The 19,711-nt window shown below is 50.8% G+C and overlaps 1 protein-coding gene across 1 annotated transcript in view; it reads left to right on the top strand.

The window, feature by feature from the left end:
• The window catches only part of Atp9a (ATPase phospholipid transporting 9A (putative)), an 85,835-nt gene extending 76,423 nt beyond the window's left edge, over positions 1–9,412 (top strand). Inside the window, exons 24-28 of the mRNA XM_036184330.1 lie at positions 3,096–3,160; positions 4,434–4,542; positions 5,369–5,426; positions 5,912–6,115; positions 8,941–9,412. Of these exons, the coding sequence (XP_036040223.1) occupies positions 3,096–3,160; positions 4,434–4,542; positions 5,369–5,426; positions 5,912–6,115; positions 8,941–9,077 (573 nt within the window). The 3' untranslated portion in view covers positions 9,078–9,412. The remainder of the gene's footprint in view (positions 1–3,095; positions 3,161–4,433; positions 4,543–5,368; positions 5,427–5,911; positions 6,116–8,940) is intronic.
• Positions 9,413–19,711: the final 10,299 nt, after the last annotated feature.

The raw sequence follows: 19,711 nt of genomic DNA, 5'->3' as shown, positions 1-19,711 counted from the left end.
TACCTTTTAATATGTGCACCTAGGCACATTGCCCAGGTGGTGAGCATCTGGCACCTCTGCATTGGTACAAGCGGCATACTGCCCAGGTGGGTGGCAGCTAGCCCTGTGCCCAGGTGCTTATGACAGTCACTGTCATGGAAAATCCCAGCAGTTGGACAGTGCTTTGGAACTGAGGCCCCACCTGGCCCATTTAAATCTCTGTCTGGCCGAGTCCCAGCTGACACCCCCTAGCTTCCATCTCTTGCGTTCCCCAGAGGGAGAGGCAGATTAGGGCCAAACAGACACTCCAACTCCTGTTTTTTGTGCAGAGACAAGGGCCAAGAGGTGGCAACCACACCAGAGGAATGAATGTGTTGTGAAGACAGGTTCTTGCTAAGCAATCCAGGCTCACTTGTGTGCAAGCATGTGATCGTCAAGTGCTGGCAGTGTGGTCATATGCCACCACACCTGGCTTTAGCTCACTTCTCCTGTGCGTCCTAGACCCTGGCTGTTGGCTAAACCTTTGTGATGCAGTCAGTGTTTCCTGTCTTCCTTACACTGCCTGAGCCCATTTTACAGGTAGAAAGGCTGAGGTGGAGTCAGAGTGAGATCAGTTCATGGCTTGCCCATCAGACTCAAACCTCGCTGGAAAGGGGCTGAAGTGGATTCAGTAGCAGAAGGCATTGTACAAACGGCCCAGGCCTGTGGACTCCTATTTCCCACCCCAGCCCTGGGTGAAATACTTGAGTCTGGTGATAAGAACATGTGATCCTTGTCTCTTTGCCTATATCACTGAGGACCTTTCTGCCTGTGAAATGAACTGGTGGGGTCTGCCTGGACCTTGACCTTGGCACTTGGAAAACCAGAGTTCAAGCTAAGGGCATCCGTACCATCATGAGTAAAACCAAGCAGGACATTTCATGAACATAAGGCAGGCTGGTGGGTAAAGGTGCTTGCTGCTAAGCCTGATGACCTGAGTTCAATTCTGGAACTCACATGGTGGGAGGGAAGAACTGATTTCCACAAGTTGCTCTCTGACCTCCATTCCAGTGCTGTAGAAAGCTCACAGGTACGTGTCCACGTGCACACACACATACATTTAAAGGGCGTGTGGCCATATGTGGAAGGCAGCTCACCGTGTGGAAGGTGCCTGCCCTGCCTCACATAGGCGGGTTCCTCACTGGCCTCTTGCTGGCCTGGTTGTGGGGTGAGGGGGTAGGGGGTGGAGATGTTCTAAAGCTGCACAGCTGCTGCAGATCATCAGGCTGCATCTGTACTTTTCATTTATGCTAATCCATCATCAGACTGTTATGCTAATTCACCAGTGGGACCAGGCCATGCTGTGGTTTTAATCACTGGGAGGGAGATTAATGATCTTGTCCCTGGGCACACACAAAAGCAGGCAGATGAGTTGCCATCTGCATTCCCATTGGTATCTACTCAAAAGTTCCAGACGGTTCTGGAGTGAAGCTGGCCTTCTTCCTTGTGCCTCTGAGGAGCTCCAGCCCCTGTCCACGACATTGCACCTTGACATGATGATCTCTGAAGAACAAGACACGTGTATTCACTTCCTGTGAAGCACCCTTGTGTAGATCGCAGGCTTTGTGGCTAGTGTAGAGGGGTTCTGATGCTGATGTGCAAAATAACCCCGACTGTGCACATTTGTGCAGCTGGATGAGAAGCCACTGGAAGGTGACTTTCCCCATATGAGGTTGTGAAAGTGTCAGGGGAGCCAGGCTTCTTGTGGCTGTGGCTGTACCTTAGCAAGCAGGCTGTCAGCATGCAGTCAGTGCATGCAGCAAGTATGGGGAGAAGAACCCAGCCTGCCTGGCTGCTTCATGATCCAACTTCTCCTGGGGCTCAGGATTCTTTGTTTTGGTTTAGTGTTTTTGTTTTGTTTCATTTTTTGATCCTGGGTCTCATGTATCCCAGGCTGGCCTTGAACTCCCTGTGTAGCTAAGATTGACCATGAACCCTTCCTTGATCTACCTGCCTTCACTGCACAAATACCAGGATAACAGGTGTGCTCCATCACACCTGGCTCAGCTAAGTTTTACAAAAAGCCTCCACTCAGCACTCCCAGTATCCTCCCTCTGGGCTTACAGTAGGGAAAAGAACTTGGGAGCCAACTGTCCCTCCATCAGTCTGTAGATGTGAGGATTCAGGAAGCATCAGTCAGCACTTAGTCTCCTCACCAGGCTTTCCCAGCATGCACTATTTCCAGTGGTAGAAACACAGACTTCAGTGAGAGCTGGCAAAACCCTCACTACTCTTTCTCAGTGAAACACTAGCTTGTCACATGCTTTGAAAAAAAAAAATTCTCATTGGGCAGTTGTGGCACACGCCTTTAATCCCAGCACTCGGGAGGCAGAACCAGGTGGATCTCTGTGAATTCGAGGCCAGCCTGGGCTACAGGACAGCCAGAGCTACATAGATAAATCCTGTATTGAAAAACAAACAAACAAACCAAAATCCAAACCTTTTTTCCCACCTCATGTGTGGCCCCAAGGTACAACTCAGTGGCAGCATCTCAGCCAGAGGGCACAAGGTCCTCTGAACACTGCAAAAATAACATCCCCCAGTTCCAAACTGCAGTGTCTTCTATCCTGGTTTTTAAGGTCACCAACGTGGAAACACTGGTAACTGTGCCCCCAGCTTGGTTCCCACACCTTCAGTGTGTGGTAAGGGTGCGTCCCTGGCAGGGTCTAATTCTGAGCTATTGGGAGTGTAGGCTCCTTAGGTAGGACAGGGCTTGAATCCCAAAGTGGGGCCCTACAGTTTCTCCTTGCGTAATACATGAGTGACTTTAGGACCTGGGTGTGACGCCTTCCCAACCCCAGTACACAGGGTGAGCTGTTCACAAAAGAGGCTGAATGTGATTGTGCACACTCACTACTTCTGGCCTCGTCATGAATGAGCTGTGTGATCTCAGGCCAGCCCCTGACCGTCTCTGGGTCTTGATGTCCTTCCCTGTATCACGGAGAGGATGGCAGTAGTCCTGACTTCCTGGGGCAGTTATGAGGGCTGCAGGAACGCCTGTACAGGGCACACGGCATTCTATGGGATGGGGGACTGTGCTGTGACTCTAAGTGACGTCCCCTCCCTCCTTCACACAGGCTGTCTTCTCCTCCGTATTCTACTTTGCATCCGTTCCTCTCTACCAAGGGTTCCTGATCATTGGGTAAGTCACCGCAAACAATTGGCTCACTTTTCGTGACATCCCAAAGAACATCTCATAGGGAGCAGAGACATCAAATGTCTCAGTGGCACCTTGACTTCTGGCCTCAAGGCAGGTTTTGAGCCTCCTTGAATTAGCAAGGTTTGGAGCACCCTCTCCAGCTGGGGAGACATAGCCACCCCCTATGCCTCAGCCTGCAGTGCTGGGTCATTGGGACCTGAAGATACACAGACCCAACACACTCAGAGAGTCTGAGGTGCTCCTACTGGGGTGTTAGGAGGAAGCATTTTCAATCTGTCCTCTTGGTGGGAGCTGAGCCCAGGAGGATGTTGGAACCCAGGGCCTTGCACAGAATGCAAAATGTTGATGGTGCATCGACTACCATTGACATCACCTCTGTTCCTGGCTTGCCAGAGAGGGCCCAAGCTTTTTCTTACTCAGACACAAAGTGTACGGTAGCTCCATAGAAGTCCAGAGACAGGTACTAGAGCTCAGTTCTGCTTAAGGGATGGTGGCCGGGAAGGCGGTGGGGCTGCAGAGTCCGGGATGGTAAGTAGTCCCCTCAGCAGCCATCCCCCTCGGCACGTAAGCACGGGAAACAGATTGGCCAGACCAGGGCCTGCAGCAGAGCCTCTTCCGGGCTGTGTCTGGTTGGGTCAGCCTGAGACTACACACTGGTCGCCACCTGTTTCCACTTGGAAAACAGAATGTCCCTTCATGGGGACATGTGAAAGGACATGTCAGAACATAGTGTGGGGTTCTCTGTTCTGTGTGGCCTTCTGTGAACTGATCCTGTCACCTGTAGCCCCGCCATCCTGGCTGCTCTCTGTCCATGACAGCCACACCCTCACCTGAGGGCCTTCACACCAGACATTGCTTCTACCTGAGCTGGGCTTCAATTGGGCACAGCTGCTCTTCTTTGGGTGTCCACAGAAATGTCCCATTCCTGCTGACTTCCCTGAGTCTGTGCCCCGCCCTGCTCATGCGCACATGTATGTGAACACACACACACACACACACACACACACACACACACACACACACACCTTTGCCCCTCTTCCCCATTCTTCCTTTCTCCTTGGCACTGGTCTGTAGCACTCCTTGACATGGACACTAGCACAAAGGCCCTTGAGGGCGCCTCTTTTATATCTTGAGTCTTCAGTGCTAAGAGCTGTGCATGGTGCATTATGGGTGCAGTAAAGAGGTGGACGGAAGGGCGGTGGGGCTGCAGAAGCTGGGATGGTGAGCAGTCCCTGACGGCAGCCATCCCCCTCAGGTACTCAACCATCTACACCATGTTTCCCGTGTTCTCCCTGGTTTTGGACAAAGACGTGAAGTCAGAAGTCGCCATGTTGTATCCTGAGCTCTACAAGGACCTCCTCAAGGTTCTCCAGGCCTCCCCAACTTTCCGCTCTGCACCCCCATGTCTTCCCACCACCTCTCCCTTCTTTCTCCTTTGCTTTTGCACTTGCTCCTCCTGTCTGTGGGCACAAGGGGTGGAGGCTTTCTTCCTTTGGGAGGGAAGGTGGGGGATTTATTTATGCCTTCCTTTGGGGAAAGGGAGAGCGTCAGTGCAAACTGTAAGCAGTCAGTGGTCTGCTCTGCACCTGCTGGCTGTGCTTCTGGGCGGTCTCTGACACTACTGCCGGAGAGGCAGGGGCTTTCTGTCTGCAGGCGGGGCATCTCCCTTTTTCTGGTTTTGTTTGTTTCCTTGTTTCTTGTTTGTTTTCATGCCCGGGGTCTTGAGCATGTTAAATAAGCACTCTACTGCCGAACTACATCCCCAGCTAGCATGGAACTGGCTGAGTAGACCAGGCTGGCCTCCAACTCACAGAGATCTACCTGCCTCTGTTTCCTGAGCACTGGGATTAAAGGCATGCGCCACCCTGGCTTTCTTTTCCTTTATTTCTCAATGGTCTCACTAAGTTGCCCAGGGTAGTCTCGAACTCACTCTGAATCCCAGGCTAGCCTTGAACCCATCATCCTCATACCTTAGTGTTCTCAGAGTAGCTTAGAAGACAGACATGTACTGACTCTGGGTTGTTTTGAAAAATGGCATTTTTATTCCACATTCAGATGTGTTGGGGGCCTCTTTGTGGATGTTTGTGATAAAAACTGGCAGTGGTCAGTGGAAAGAGCCCCACCAACAAGACTGATAGCAGAAAGCCTCCAGCCTCCACAGTAACCCTGGTCTTTCTGTTTCTCATCTAGGGGCGGCCACTGTCCTACAAGACGTTCTTAATATGGGTGTTAATCAGTATCTATCAAGGTGAGGTTGGGGTGGGGGAATGCCTGCTTCTCCTATGCTTTAAACTTGACCTTTGTGGGAGGGAGGCAGGGAAGAGGTCACCCAGAAAGAAGCTAGGACCTAAGATCGTGCAGGGAATGTAAGGGGAATGTAAGGGGTGGCCTATAGCACCATGGTACAGCAGGGTTCTGCAGAGCAGCTTGGGTGCTTCTTGGGTTGTTGGCAAAGACAGAGAGAAGCCTAGGTAGTTCAGGTCCACTGTTCCTAATCTGAAATGTGAAAAAACAAAACATTTTAAGTCCTGACCTGGTGGGACACAAAGTATAGGAACGCTCATGACATGGAGTAAGTAACTTTCGGGTAAGCACGTGGTGTGTAAGATAAATGGGCATCCTGTATAGCTGTGGGGCCTCATATACATACGCAGAGACTAAGACACCCTGGGACTTGCCCCGGTGACGAATGGGCAGCAGGGGCCTCAGGTGCCCTGGTTCTGGTGTTTGCAGGGAGCACCATCATGTACGGGGCGCTGCTGCTCTTCGAGTCTGAGTTCGTGCACATCGTCGCCATCTCCTTCACGTCGCTCATCCTCACCGAGCTGCTGATGGTGGCTCTCACCATCCAGACATGGCACTGGCTCATGACGGTGGCCGAGCTGCTCAGCCTGGCCTGCTACATTGCCTCCCTGGTGTTCCTCCACGAATTCATTGGTAAGACCCTGAGCCCTAGCCCCAGGACAGAAGTGTCCTCTCTATCTTATTTTATTTGAGACAGTCTCACTATGTAGGCCAGGCTGGCCCCAAGCTACAGAAATCCACTTGCCCCTGTCTCCCAAGTGCTAGGATTAAAGGTGTACACTGCCACATCTGGCAGATGTCTGTTTTGAACTCCACAGAGCTGGTTGACTTAGGAAGTGGGGGCGGGGGGATCCTTCATGAATCCATCAAGTGCAGAGAGCTGCCCTCTCTGTGGACTCCATACCCCTAGATTTAACTAACTACTGATCCAGAGTATTTGAATGAGAAGATGTCTGTGCTGGACACACACAGACATACGGTTTGTTCAACAGCAAAATCTAGCAACTATGAGCACAGTGCTTACTGCTTCCTGTCTCTTGGGCTGCATGCTCAGGCTTAGGAAAAGGAGACTGATTTCTTTGTAAGGACCCGAGCCTTTGCGGGTGTCCACCTGCTGAGAGTCTGGGCACTGCCCCCTTCCCAGGTGTGAAGGGGTGGTGTGTTTTCTGTGTTTCTCCAGTGACCACCCTGGGATATGGAACATCTTTAGGGATAAATAATGAAGCAGTTTCCTGGGACAAGCCTTGTGACCAAGCCAGACTTTGCACAGTTTTATTCCTTTCTTCCACTCTTTTGGGGGGTCACAAAACCCCTTGGTTCGCATGAAATCTCAGTCAGAAATTCAGTCTGTGACTGTGAGTGCACTGTGGTCCATCAGCACCCAGGAATCTGGGCTGAGCCAGTCAGCTCTTCTCTGTCCTATAGTCCTGATCTGGTTCCTTAGGGACTGTCATAGGCTCCCGGAGAACTACTGTGTGTCACAGCTGGCTGAGAGGTGACAGTTGTTCCAGGTAGTGGGCATTTGGCTCATTTGGTAGACCAAGAGTGCCTGCCCTGGGCCAGGATGGCAGCGAGTTGACCCTTTTGGTCAGAGGATGCAGGACACAAGTGGAAACAAACATCCTTTGAGCACAGGAGGCTGATGGGAGAGAGCTGCAGAGAGAGGGGGGGGGTGAGGTGAGAGGGACCTGGGCAGACCCCAAGTAAACCATACTATAGGAACTCATAGATTAGATAGTGGGGCGGGGTGGGGGGGAGAGGGAGGGACATGCCCTGGGGCCAGGGACTGAGGGGAGAAGGGGACCAGAAAGAGAGTGTAGAGGAGTGTTGGAAGGCAGGGACAGCATGGGAGTGGGGCAATGTGGGCAGTGGAGGGCTGGGGTGACTGCTCTGCCCAGCCTCAAGCATGGGTTTGAGAGCGTCTGTGTGTGTTTCCAGGGCCAGCCTTTTTTGTTCCTATACTGACCCTCACACTTGAGTTAAGGCATCTGGAGGTCACATCAATTCAGCTGGTCCTTCCCCATGTGTGCCAGGCTGATTCCACACCATTCTGGTCCTTCCCTGTGAGTGGCTAGCTGCCAGGCTGACTCCATGCTGGCCCAGCCCCGTTTCGAGCTCCCTCCATACACTGGACCCCATTCCAACAGCCCACCCTTTTCTCTGCTGGGCTGCCTTGTCACTCTTACCTACTGCTGGCTTCCTCAGCCCAGGGCAGACTCAAGCCTCTGAGCTGTGAAGTCTCCAGGGCCTGTGTCATCCTCGGAGGCCAGTAGAGAGAGCATCATTCTAGATGCTCTGCAGTAAGATGGGTGAGGTTTCCGTGTTTGAATGAACTCACAGATCCTCTGGCGAGTCTGCTAAAGGGTGGTGGTAGTGGTGGTGGTGGGGGGTGGAGAACACAGCTTGGCTCCTGCAGTCCAGACGGCAGGCCCACCCCTTCAGAGACTTCCCGTTGGTTACAGGGGAGTGGGGAGGCCACAGGAGGCCAGTGAGACATGCGCATCCCTTGGCAGGTATGAGCCGGTCCATGCTTAAAATGCCAGTGTCATCACCAGACACAGCTCACTGGTAGCATTGAAGGAGGGAGACAGGAGGGAGCAGTCTACCAAGCTTCCTTAGAGGGTCCTCACGAGAAAACAGACACTCTGACTGTCCTGGAACTCCTTTGGTCCAGGCTCTTTTCCCATCCTCAGTAGCTCCTGTGAAGCTATTAGTGAAGACAAGAAGAGCATCCCCTGGAAAGTGAGACACTAGTTTGCACTGGTCTCCTTTTAGAGAGCCTTTGGGAGTGCTTACTGTGTGCCCAAGGGCCTGGGTCTGAGGGGTGCAGAGGTGGCTTTGGACATTGAACAAGGAGGAGCCTAGCACACAGTAGGTATCTCACTGGTGACACTCTCCTTTCCATACCATGCTCAAGACTGGGCAGGGCTTATCCCTGAATCCCCGCTGTGGATTCCACAGCTGCCTCCTCTCCCAAGCTTCCCAAAGCGCCTGGTTTCACCATCCTCAGCCCAGGACAGAGCGCCCTGCTCTGAGTGCAAGCCTCATCTTGATAAATGGTCTCTGCTCACTTTGCCCTGTGGCTGTGGGTCCCTCTCTTGGCTTTCTGTGGGTGTCAGAGTCTGAACAGCCACTGAGAAGCAGAGCCATGCAATGAATGTCACTTTCTGTGCTCTGTGGCTTAGAAGAAACTCCAATTGTCATTTAGAATCAAAAACACCTGTGGGAATGTTTTCCGGAAGGTTCTTTTCCTAGTTGCTGAAAGTAACATTTCACCAACTATGGGGGGGCAGGTAGGGGAGGAAAGGGGGCTGGAAATGAGAGCCATGTGCACTGCTGGCCCATGGCGTGCCCTCCATAAAAAGAGAGTGAGGAACAGGAAATAGAGAATGCTTTCTTTTGGTGACCTCATGTGCGTCTTAAAGAACGCTCCATCACGGCCATCTCCTCCCTTACAGACGTCTACTTCATCGCTACCCTGTCGTTCCTCTGGAAGGTGTCTGTCATCACTCTGGTCAGCTGCCTGCCCCTCTATGTCCTCAAGTACCTGCGAAGACGGTTCTCCCCGCCCAGCTACTCGAAGCTCACCTCATAAGCTGCAGGGAACTCAAGTCTGTACTCCCGGGGAAGGAATTCAAGTCCCGTGTGCATGAACCGCCTCCGGGGGCCCATGCGGTCAGGGCTGGCACATGCAGCTTCACTGAGGCGAGCGAGTGAGCGAGACTGGGCACCTAACAGGGATGTGACGCTGAGGGAATGGGAGGGGGGACCCGAGAGGTGCACCTGTTGGAACCTTGGGTGCTAAGCTGAAGTGAGGGTGAAGGTGTGGGACCGGGTGGCTCCTCTGAGGTTTGTATGGGTCACTCTACAAGCTTCCTTATGGCTTGAACCTGTTGTCATGTGATAAAAGTTTCTGTCTAGTTGAAGGTTTCCGAAGGCCTTTTATTTTTAAACAGTCTTATCACATATGCATTCCTCAACTCTTTCTTGCTCTTAAAAATGCAAATACCTTTAATCCTAGCACTCAGGAGGCAGAGGCAGGCGCATCTCTTGAGTTTAAGGCCACTTAAACATAGAGAGTTCAAGGCCGCAATCCAGGGTCATATAGAACCTGTCTCAAAAACCAATGAACCAAAAAAGTGTTTTCAGAAAAATGTGAAGTTCTAAAGTTGTGTATGGTGCATGCTTGGAATCCCAGTACTTAGGAGGCTGAAGCAGAGGTCAGCATGACTGTTTAGTGAGTATCAGGCCAGTCAGGGTTCATAGTAAGACTGCTGCAACACACACACACACACACACACACACACACACACACACCCCACAAGAAAAGGAAAATAAAAATACAAAGCTCTCCCTGGGGAAGAGGGTGTGATTTGAAGAGTTGGAGTTCTCTCCATGGGAGAAACTGAGTCTGTACACCCTCGCCTGTGGCACTGCAGAGATCCCAGGCTTTGGGGGAAAGGTTGAGGGGAGCGGGTGCTGGCTGGATCCATTTTGACAGTCTGTAGTCACCCTTAGGTTGACTGTCAGCCTGGACACCTGAAACAGAGTCACTCTAACTGGAAGTAAGAGGCTGAACAGCCCTTTAATGTGTCAACAGCGTGATAAGAGCTCTGTTCATTGTTTAGACAACATGGCAGCTGTGACTCAGACATTCTGAAGCTGGGGCAGAGAGGTCAGGGCTCTGGGACCTTCTCTTCCCCGGCGCAGCCCATTTCCTGAGAAGAGGGTTACCAAGGACCGAGCTGGCGGGCAGAGGCTTCTCATAGGCTTGTCCTTTGTGGGCAGCAGCTCCCAGGAGGGGGCTGAGGGGAAGCCAGGAGTGGAGTCCTCCCCTGCCAGGGTGGCCAGCTTCACCTTGGAGATGTGGCCTGTATCTTACTGTCCTTTAAGACCTCCAGTTGTGTCTGGACTTCCCGTCTGTTGTGTTGTAAGGTCTCGTGCATCGGCAATGTGTCTCCTCAGCTTCGGCCATTCTTCTGAGAGCCCAGGTACGGTGGGTCATGATAGCTGCGTGCCAGTTCAGGAATAGGTCACCTCCCAGTGTTTCAGAGGGGTGGGCCCAACCCCATGTCTCAGGGTGGAGGAAGTCTTGCCCAGTGTCCCAAGCCTGTCCTTCCCAAAGTCACGCCTTAAGATAAATGCGCGCTGTGTGCAAACCCTGGGCCAGCCCTGCACATGGACAAACCTCTGAGAGTTGGAGAAAGCTGCTGTCTGCTCTTCCTACTTGTTTGCATGGAGTTGGCACTTTGGGTCCCACCTGGTGCCTTGGAGGGCCTGAAATCTCAGGTACTGGGCAGTGTCCCCCGTGAGTCCCTTGTTCTCTGGGGAGGCGGTCAAGAGAATGAAGGACTGAACAACTCTGTGGGCTTCCCTGTGAACCAGCAGCTTGCCAGCACTACCCCCTGGGAGTCCCTGAGTGACTGAGGACCTGCAAACTTGGTGTCATATACATTCCTCAGAACATGAAAGGCAGGGGCCTGGGGCTGACCAAGAGGCCTTGACTCTTTCCTGCATACATCAAACTGCCATCTCAACCAAGAACTCAGAGCACTTGGGCACTTGAGATGGCAGGCCAGCAGGGACCGAGCCTGCGGTTACGACCTTCTAACAGGAGGATTCTTTTGGCCTATCCACTTGAAGACAACTTCTGTCACCCATTCCACTGACACCTTCACCTGGGAACTCCAAGGGACTCAGCAGAGCACTTAACGTAAAGTAAGGTGCTCAGGGTCCTGCCGCCTCCCTTTGAACACCAATAGCTCCACCCCTGACAGCCCTAGCTGTCTAGCTTTTGATGATGGCCTTGGGTGGGGCCAGCAGGTTTGCCTTCCATTTCTCTCATTTCCTCTTTCTCCTTTAAGATGTGACAAGCAGACAGCCTCTCCCTCCATCCCGTAGCTGTGCTCAGAACACATGTGCACATGAGTCACCATCATGCTAGGTAATCAGGGGCGCTATCTGTCTGGGGCACTGTGAGCATGGAGCAGACCGTCCCCAGCCCACTGGAGCAGGCATGGCTCATCTACCTTTGAGAGCTCCACAGGTCCCAGCCTTGCTCCCCACAAAGCAAAGTTTTCTTTGTGCTGGTCTTCCATACGTCCACACCATTGGCTCTCTGCCAACATCTCTGTTTACACAGTCCTGAGGTTTGGGGGTGTCAGAGATGCTTTTTAATGTATTTTGAATTTTGGGCTCATTGGAAGGTTAATGCCTATCTTTTTTCCTCCACGTTTTTGTTGTTCTGTTTTGTTTTGTCTCCTGGGGGATGGGAGGGAGAAGAGACCCCCCGCCCCCAAGGACAGGATCTTAAGCTTTTGCCAAAATTTCAGATGAGATCCACCCAATCCTGTTTCATCCTGTTTAACAGGGATACCTCCTGGGGCCAGCGAGGTAGTTCAGCAGGTAAAGGTGCCTCTGCCAAGCCTGGTGCCCAAGCTTGGTCCTGGGACCCACGTCACGGAAGAAGGGCAGCTGCTCCTGAAAGTTGTCCCGGACCTCCACTGGGTACCACGGCACACATGTGCATACATGCACTCAGCCACACGTACATGCACACGCACGCATTATAGCTGTTTTTGTTTTTAACTATTTTTCACATTTGACTTGAGTAGGTCAATGACACTATTTCCAGTGTTTACAGAAAAACTTGGTTTTTTTCTTCAAAATTATTTTTAATATTGTGTGTGCATGTGTGTGCGTGTGTGCATGCATGTGTGTGTGTGTGTGTGTGTGTATGTGTGTGTGCGCGCGCGTGTGTGTGCAGGTACACGGCAGAGGCCAGAGATACTGGATCCCTTGAAGCTGGAGTTACAGATGGTTGTGAGCCATGAGATATGGGATCTGGGAACCAAACTTGGCTTCCTTGGAAAAGCGGTAAATGCCATCCCCCAAATACTTGGTTTTTATTTTTATTTTTTAAATTCCAGATCTCCAGCTGGGGAGATGGATGGGTCAGCATGAGACTTGAGTTTGACACTCAAGTCAGGCATGATGATGCTTGTAATCCCAGCCCTGGTGACAGCCCAACCCCAGGGCTCCCTGGTCAGCCAGCCAGACTGGAACACGTTCCAGGTTCTAGTGACGTGGTTCTAGTGAGAGACTCTGCCTCAAAAAGCTGGGTGGTTGGCATTGAGGTTGACCTATGCCCTCCACACAAACATGCAAATGTGTGTGGATCAGTGTACACATGTGCATCCCCATGAGCACACGTGGATTCCATCTCCCTTAGACTTCTCACATAGAAAAAAAAAAGGGCACTTTATAAATATACTGCATTTCACATTTACTGTTGAAGCTTTTTGTTGTTTTTATGTTGGTGGGCTACTTTCAACAATTATATCCATTTCCTTTTTTTTTTCCGGGGGGAAGAAATTAATGTTTGTGGAGGGAAATTAAAGAGGGTACTTACCTTTCCAACCTGGAACCTCAGAGACATGCTCTGTCACATCATGGGGGCCTCTCCTGTGTGACCCCCCACCCGGCTCCTGCTATTCCTGTGTTCTCAGAGCAGGGTTCTGAGTGCAGACTGGGTGTGTCCATGACTGTTGTGTTTGTGGGTGAGATGGGCATGTGGTACTTAGACTAGCAGCTAGAGTGTGGGGACCACAGGCTCACTGACCCGGGAGCCTTTCCTTCCTTGGTGGACTGCTGTGTGTGTGATGCTTGCCTGGTGCTCACCAGGACATTGCATTCTGATCAGAGTAGGGACACTTTGGCACAGCATGTTTTAATTTATCTAGCAGGAACATCCAGATGCTCCGAATTCTCTATCCTGTGCTGACATGTGTGATTGGCTCAGTTTTGGGGCAATCCCTCTCCTGTTTGCCAGCGTGGTCCGTTACTGCTGCCCAATAAAGCTGTGTTCTCTCTGCCTTTGGGATCATTTTACTGAAACACAGGCATGTCCGATCATGCTTCTATAATGTGCCTATTTCACGGTGCATATATTTTCCCAGTTTTAAGTTATTTGGGGGTCTGGGGAGATACAGCTTTGTCAGTAAAGTGCCTGCTTTGCAAGCTTGAGGACCTGAGTTCAGATCCTAAATGCCCATGTAAAAGTAATAGTTGTGGCCTGGCGGTGGTGGCACATGCTGTTAATCCCAGCACTTGGGAGACAGAGGCAGGTGGATCTCTATGAGTTCGAGGCCAGCCTGGTCTACAGAGTGAGTTCCAGGACAGCCAGGACTACACAGAGAAACCCTGTCTTGAAAAACAAAGTTGTAGTTGTGCACATCTCTAGCCCCTGAACTGCGGATTCAGAAATAGATCCCTGGAACTCACTGGCCAGTCTGTCCGAATCAATGAGCTCCAGGTCAGTGAGACCCTGTCTCAAAAAATGGAAGCAGGGAGGGGGGCACCCAACATCGACTACTGGCCTCCACATGTAAGTGCATATGTGTACATATGCACTTGTACATACATGCCCACATACTCAAATACTACTGTGTACACATAGCTACATGTGTGTTACTTTGATTTTAGCAAAACAAAACAACCAAGGAGCACATATCAATTCCTTTCTCTCTCTCTCTTTTTTTTTTTTTGGACAGGGTCTCAATATACAGCCCTGACTGTCCTGGAACTTGCTACATAGACTAGACTAGCCTTGAACTCACAGAGATCCTCCTGCCTCTGCCTTTCTGATGCTGGGATCAAAGATGTGTGCCACCATGCCCTCCCTGTACATATCAATTCTTACCCTGTACTGTTAGTCACTATAAGACATGTCAAAAATTTTAAGCCTGACTAATAAAAATGGAGAAAAGGTCAAAGGCTTAATGTTTCAATGGGTGACATGAAGGGTTTTCTTTTTCATTTTTCAAAGGAGAGAAACTTTAGGAACAAATCTCCATTTTCATACAAAGGAGGTTTATAAACAATATGGTCTATCATTAGCTTAACCAAGTCTCTTCAGTCAGAGGAGACTGTCCCTGGGAGATGTCTGAGCAGAGGAGGTCAGGGGATCTGGAACCCCACACTGAGGTGACTCAAGCTCTGACGACAAAGCTGCTGAACTTCCTCAGGTCTCACGCTAGATACCATCTGTATTTCAGGATGAAATGCTGTCTGCGGAAGCAAGTTCTGACACCCAGCTCACTGGACAGTTAATCAGCAGCATGGCTGGGGAAGGCCTTCTTCATTATGGATCATATAGATTCATTATGGATCACGTAGATTCATTATGGACCACGTAGATTCATTATGGATCATGTAAGATTCATTATGGATCATGTAGATTCATTATGGACCACGTAGATTCATTATGGACCACGTAGATTCATTATGGACCACGTAGATTCATTATGGATCATGTAAGATTCATTATGGATCATGTAGATTCATTATGGATCACATAGAAAATAGTGACTTAGCTATGGGCATGAGCAGCAGTGATGCCCTGGGCAAAGTGGTCACGTGCACTTAAGGTGACCACAGGTTTCGGGACTCCCTTGAGGGAGATGCTATAGCCCAGGCTGCCCCTGCACATCTCAGCCACCAGGGGGCACGTGAGGACTGAAAGTCGCAGGACACCCTCTGCGGCAGCCCGAGTTCCAGATCCTTCAGACCTCCAGAATTTATTTCGTGGCCAAAGTCTGCGTTAAAAACAGACATTTCCTTTCATGTTGTTGAGTAGGATATTTTGCTGTGCCTAACGTTAAAAAAAGATGGCTGGGAACGGAAGGGGAAGGTATAGGAGATGAATATTAATTTGACATTAATTAACTATTTGCAGTTTTGAGCAACTGGCATCTGGCCGTGCCAACTCCCTGTTGGGGAAGATTTGGTTTAGAGACGCGATGTTCCGATACCCTGAGTACTCCAGCTGTTTTTGTTATGAAACTTTACAGGGTGACATGCGGCCCGGTGGTGTTTTCGAGGTGGCCTAAGAGTGATGGATTGGTTCACCTCAAAATAGAACTGTCGGGCTCCAGGCTTTCCAGAAGTCAGAATACAGTAACAGGATTCATTCAGGCCTTGCTAATTTCCGACTTTAAATGAGTTACATAACCGAGTGGGCCCCGCCTTCGCGCCTCTCAAAACTACCCTAGAAGCCACTGGGAATCTATCATTAAAGACAGAAATAACTCTGCTGGGCTCTGGGAAAAAGTTGAGTTGGTTTTCTTTCCCCCCTTCTCTGGTACCTCCCTTTACTTCCCCACTTTTTTTTTTCACCCAAACATTGCATAATTTTTTTTTTTAAAGTCAAATCTTTCCATGGGATTTCATTTCATCCCCATGTGGCTATGGTCAGAGGGGCAACTTCAGCGCTTCTGGGGGCTGGTGAATTTTTGGAGGATCACGAAGTCCCAGATCGGGTTTCTTCCAAAGCCCAGCGCTGGGGTTTCTCCCCTCCCTGCTCCCCTCTTTTATGAGTGACCTATTCCATAGCATCTTTGCAGACTGCTGCCCGTTGGCAGAGATGCCAGGCTCTACCCTCTTCCCCACATTGAGGTTCGATTCTGAAACAATCCCCTAGAACTCGGGGTGACTTTGAGTCACCATGAAGCCCCCCACAACCTGTGCTTGGGCACAAGCCAGGTCCATTTCTTAGTGTTTGGCTGTGGGCTGTCTGTCCGTATGAAGAACTTGATATTCTTCTGAGTTAGGGGAGTGAAGAAAATGAGGCAGTTTCATGTTGGGACATTCACCTGGGCATCTTCCCTGGCATAAAGACAGTGGAGGAGGGGCAGAGGGCAATGGATTATGCTGACACTTTCTACTCTGTGTGGACAGAGCATCTACTGTGGGTTAGGAGACATTGATTCTTGGAGGGATGGCACCATTTCTCTGTGCATGGGTCAGGCTCGTGGTACACCAGCAGACTGGAGTCTAGTACCTGGTGGAGATGAGGCTTGATGAAGAAGACTGGTCTAGGCAGAGGTTGATGGCAGGCATCAGGGTGGAAGGTGATGGGGGTAGAGAAGGGCTGCAGGGACTCCGCCACCAAGACATGGAGAGGAGGGAGCCATGGAAAGCCCTACAGAGAAGGGCATTTGGGCAGTGATGTGCAAAGGTCCTGGGGTAGAAAGCACCAGGCATGTTGGAAAGGCTCATGGACCTTGGCCTTGAGGCCAGTGAGGCCTTTTGCATCAGAAACTTAGCCTTCTGCACTTGAACTGTGCCCTGCATTCCTATTACTCTTTGTCCCATCTCCAGCCCTAACCAGGGGTGCTCAGGTGAGGCCACCCCTGTAGCCTGTCCTGCCCAGGCCAGGTGTTCACACCTCAGCCCGCTGACTCTGAAATCAAGGGGATGAGATGTTTGCTTGCTTTCCAGGTAAACAGCACAAAAGAGCCTTGCTCAGCCTGTGGCCTGGGTGTCTGGGGACCAAGGTGACGTCTTTCTCAAGTTCTGATGCGGAGCTCAGCCACTTGGAATTAAGAATGGTGTACAGGAGGAGCAGGTAGAGGAAAACCCCACTGTGTGTGTCCCCTGACCCCACTATGCTCATTGGGTCAAGTTTCGAAGGCAAAACCTGTGCAGTCACAGGGCTGTGGTGCCCAGGCCATGTTCAAATCCCCCCCCTTCCTACCTCCCCCAAGAGAGAAGAACAGGCTGCAGGAAGAATGCAATGAGTGTCCTAAAGACGGGCAGAAATGTGTCCTCCTTTGTCCTTATATACAAAACAGATTTGTAAAGAGGCAAATCGGAGCCGCTAATGACACCCAGAACCCTATGCATTCCAGCGGGGTTGGGCTGGGCCTTCAGTTGGCCCCAAACAGCTCATCAGCCACAGAGACCGAGGTGAGTGATTATCCTGGAAATGAGGCAGGAATCCTTCAAAGATGCGGCTGGTAATTAGAATCTAAGATGCCACTCTGTATGCACATAACTTAGCATAATATTGTCAGGCTGCTCATCAGCAGGCACGTTAGAGAAAATGGCCCAGGGCCTCGAAGAGCTGGGCCGGCACACACAGCCATGGAGCCTTCTGCTCTTCTAGGGCAGCCCTGGTGGAAGGAGGGCCAGCCAAAGCTCGGCCTTGGGGCTAGGGAGCTGGCTCAGTCTCTAAAGTGATTGCTGTGTGAGCACAAGGACATGAGTTCGGATTCCCCAGAACCCTGGTAAAAACTCTGCACAACAGCCCCAGACATCCAGTAACCTCAGTGGTGGAGGTCGACAGCTCCAGGGCTTGTTGGCTGGCCAGCCGAGGAGAATCCGTAATCTCAGATTCAAGAGAGACCCTGTCTCAAAAAAGAAGGTGGTAAGCTATTGAGGAAGACACCAGTGTAGATCTGTGGCTACCCAGAAGCATGTGAATGTGTATGCTTGCACTGTCTCTCTGTCTCTGTCTCTCATATACTCTGCCCCTGTCTCTGTCTCTCTCTGACAGACAGACAGACAGACAGACACACACACACACACACACACACACACACACACACACACACACACACCACTGTCTTGCTTCTTAGCCAGATGGAGCATTGGGGGTGGGCAGCAGAAGGCATGGGTCAGAGGTCAGGTGGGCTTGTGACAACCCCAGCTGGAATGCCTTCCAGATTTCATATCTGAGTGACCTGGGGCTGGTTGCCTAACCTCTCTGAGCTTCAGTTCTTTGTTCTAAGAACAGCAATGATGTGACAAGGCTGGAGGTGCAGACATGGCCGAGGGTCTTTGTTTGTTTGTTTTCCGAGACAGGGTTTCTCTGTTTAGCCCTGGCTGTCCTGGAACTCACTCTGTAGACCAGCCTGGCCTCAAACTCACAGAGATCTGCCAGCCTCTGCCTCCTGAGTGCTGGGATTAAAGGTATGCACCACCACCACCCAGCATGGCCAACCTTCACTGGCAACCTGAGGGGGTGGGCAGAGACATTGTCCCACCCAAGACCCACGGTCCTTCTCAAAATTGGCCCCAATCTGCCTGGTGCTTTGAACATCACTGATCTTGCTCTTCACAGGTTGTTGGGCCTGTCAGCTAGTCCTTGCTCACCTCTGATATGGTGGGCTGGCTGGGCACCCAGCTGGGCACAGTCCCGTGCAGGGCTGAGGCCTGTGTGACTGCAGAAGAAGTAAAGTTGCCTCTCCAAGAATCTGTGTACTCAGGGTTTTGGGAGAGACCACATGGAAGTAATCAAACTGGAAAATGATTTCAAACTTTTTTTTTTTTTTACATTAAAACATTCATTAATAAAACAGAAGGCAAAATTTGCTTGAGCTTAATAAATTCCAAAGCTTGAGAGGCAAGATGGGGAGGAATTGGCTGGAGCCCACATGAGGGCGGTAGCTTTGTTCCTGACTGCTGCTCCTGGAGCCCCAGGGAGGGAACAGCGGAAGTAGATCCCAGGATTATCCTTAGCTCTAGTGCCTGGCCTGGCCAAGGGCAGGGACTCAGTATGCCTTCCTGACATTTGAGGGCTCTTTTTCTGTTTAGTTCGATGTTTATAAAATCTGGTAAGACATACATAGCATGAAACTATGCAACTACTTCAAATTGTGCAATTCAGGGACATTGCATCATGGGGCTGAGAGCAGGATCTGGGGGACTCAGGACCTGGGTGGGTCGTATGTCACACCTGCGTCTCATAAGGCAGGTGTCCCAGGCCCCATTGCAGATAAGCATATGACACTGAGGATAAAACAGGCTTGCCTAGTATTAAGAAGACATACCCAAGAGGAAGATGCCCTCTATGACATCCTAGAACATTCCCCAATTCCCACTTTTGTGCTCTCTGTAGGTTGGTTTTACCTGTCAGTTTGCCACAATCTGGAACCTCCTAGAAGAGAACTTTGGTGAGAGATTGTTTAGGTCAGGTTGGCCTGTGGGCGTGTCTGTGGGGGATTGTTTAGACTGTTAATATGGGAAGACCCAGCCCATTATGGGTAGCACATTCCCTAGGCCCTGAACTATGTAAGCATGGAGAAAGCCAGTTGAGTAAAACATAGCAACCAGGCGTAAGGGTGCACCCTTTTCCTATGCTCTTGGCTGTGACTAGCTGCCTGTGTTCCTGTCTTGACTTCCTGTTAATGGTGGACTGTAACCTAGAACTGCTGGACAGACAACAGTTGCCTCTGTGTTGCCTTTTGTCAGGGCATTTTATTACAGCAACAGAATGACTAGAACACATCTTTTCTCATGCAACAGAAGACTGGGGTTAGGAAGTCCAGGGTGAGGTGCTGGCTTGGACTGTCATTGGGAACTCTTAGTCACTGTTCTGTCGCTGTGAAGAGACACCATGACAAAGGCAGCTTATAGAGGGAAGCATTTAATTGGGGGCTTGCTTAC

This window comes from Onychomys torridus, chromosome 4, assembly GCF_903995425.1.
Source record: "Onychomys torridus chromosome 4, mOncTor1.1, whole genome shotgun sequence".
Taxonomy (NCBI): domain Eukaryota; kingdom Metazoa; phylum Chordata; class Mammalia; order Rodentia; family Cricetidae; genus Onychomys; species Onychomys torridus.
The sequence above is the reverse complement of the archived record's forward strand: the minus strand, read 5'-3'. Positions and strand labels throughout refer to the sequence as shown.